The 1208-nt window shown below is 70.0% G+C and overlaps 1 protein-coding gene across 1 annotated transcript; it reads right to left on the bottom strand.

Annotated features, from left to right (window-relative positions):
- Positions 1-150: 150 nt before the first annotated feature.
- On the bottom strand, positions 151-835 carry LOC113408236 (plexin-A3-like; the record flags this gene model as incomplete). The annotated part of the gene is made up of 2 exons (XM_026661408.1): positions 151-301; positions 623-835. Coding segments are annotated over 2 exons (364 nt in total), but the record flags the coding sequence as incomplete, so codon positions are not given.
- Positions 836-1208: the final 373 nt, after the last annotated feature.

Here is a 1208-nt window from a genome sequence, read left to right as displayed (position 1 = left end):
GGGGGGCGGGGGCTCCCCCAGTGCTGGATGGGGTTGGTGGGACTGGGGGGCGGGGGGGCAGTGGGAACTGGGGGGCAGTGGGGTGGGGGCTTGCCCAGTGCCGGGCGGGGTTGGCGAGGGGGGCAGCAATGGGGGGGGCGGGGGTCTCACCTCCTGGCGGTAGCGCCCCACGTACTGGTAGAGCTCGCCCAGCGCCCCCAGTGTGTTGAACTCCCCGGCGTGGAGCCGCGACTGCTCCCCGAGGTAGGCGTCCATGTCCTGGTCGCTGATGGGCGCCATCCTGGCGATGTCCCGGTAGTACCTGGGGGGCAGAGGGTGAGGGGGGGCAGGGTCACCTCTCCCCATTGCTCTTTCCCCCCACGGCCCCGTTACCCCTTCTACCCCCTCCCCCCGCATCCCAGCGCCCCTCCCCCCACTGTCCCCCCACGGCCCCGTTACCCCTTCTACCCCCCAACCCCTGTATCCTGATGCCCCTCCCCCACCTCTCCCCCCATCAGGGAGCCCCCTGCGTCGCCCACTCCCCCCAACCCCCCTGCTCATCACAGCCCCTCCCCTGCCCCCCACTCCGCCCTGCAGTGTGCCCCCAGCTCTCGCTGCCCCCCGCCTGGCTCCCCCCACTCACCGCTCCACCCAGCCGCGGTAGCCGGGCAGGTCCTTGGCATAGAGCAGTTTGGTGGAGGGCGAGTCCTTGCCCAGGCGCTGGGGCGACGTGGAACACGAGTCCATGAACGTCTGGGCCACCACGGAGAGACACGCGTCCGTGATGCTGCTCTTGTGCACGTCGAACACGAACTGCGGGTTCTTGATCACGTTCACCCAGAACCGCAGGGGCAGGCTGGGGGGGCAGGGGGTCAGAGAGTCCCAGAGACCCCCCCAGACCCCCAACACCCCCACAGCCCCCCAACACCCTGATCGCATTCACCCAGAACTGCAGGGGAAGGCTGGGGGGGCGGGGGGTTAGAGAGTGCCAGAGACCCTCCCCCGAGACCCCCAGCTCCCCCATCACCCTCCCCAACACCCCCACAGCCCCCCAACACCCTGATCGCATTCACCCAGAACTGCAGGGGAAGGCTGGGGGGGCAGGGGGTTAGACAGTGCCAGAGACCCTCCCCCGAGACCCCCAGCTCCCCCATCACCCTCCCCAACACCCCCACAGCCCCCCAACACCCTGATCGCATTCACCCAGAACTGCAGGGGAAGGCTGGGGG

Source organism: Terrapene carolina, unplaced genomic scaffold, assembly GCF_002925995.2.
Source record: "Terrapene carolina triunguis isolate 2854851 unplaced genomic scaffold, T_m_triunguis-2.0 Scaffold1190, whole genome shotgun sequence".
NCBI lineage: Eukaryota > Metazoa > Chordata > Testudines > Emydidae > Terrapene > Terrapene triunguis.
The sequence above is the reverse complement of the archived record's forward strand: the minus strand, read 5'-3'. Positions and strand labels throughout refer to the sequence as shown.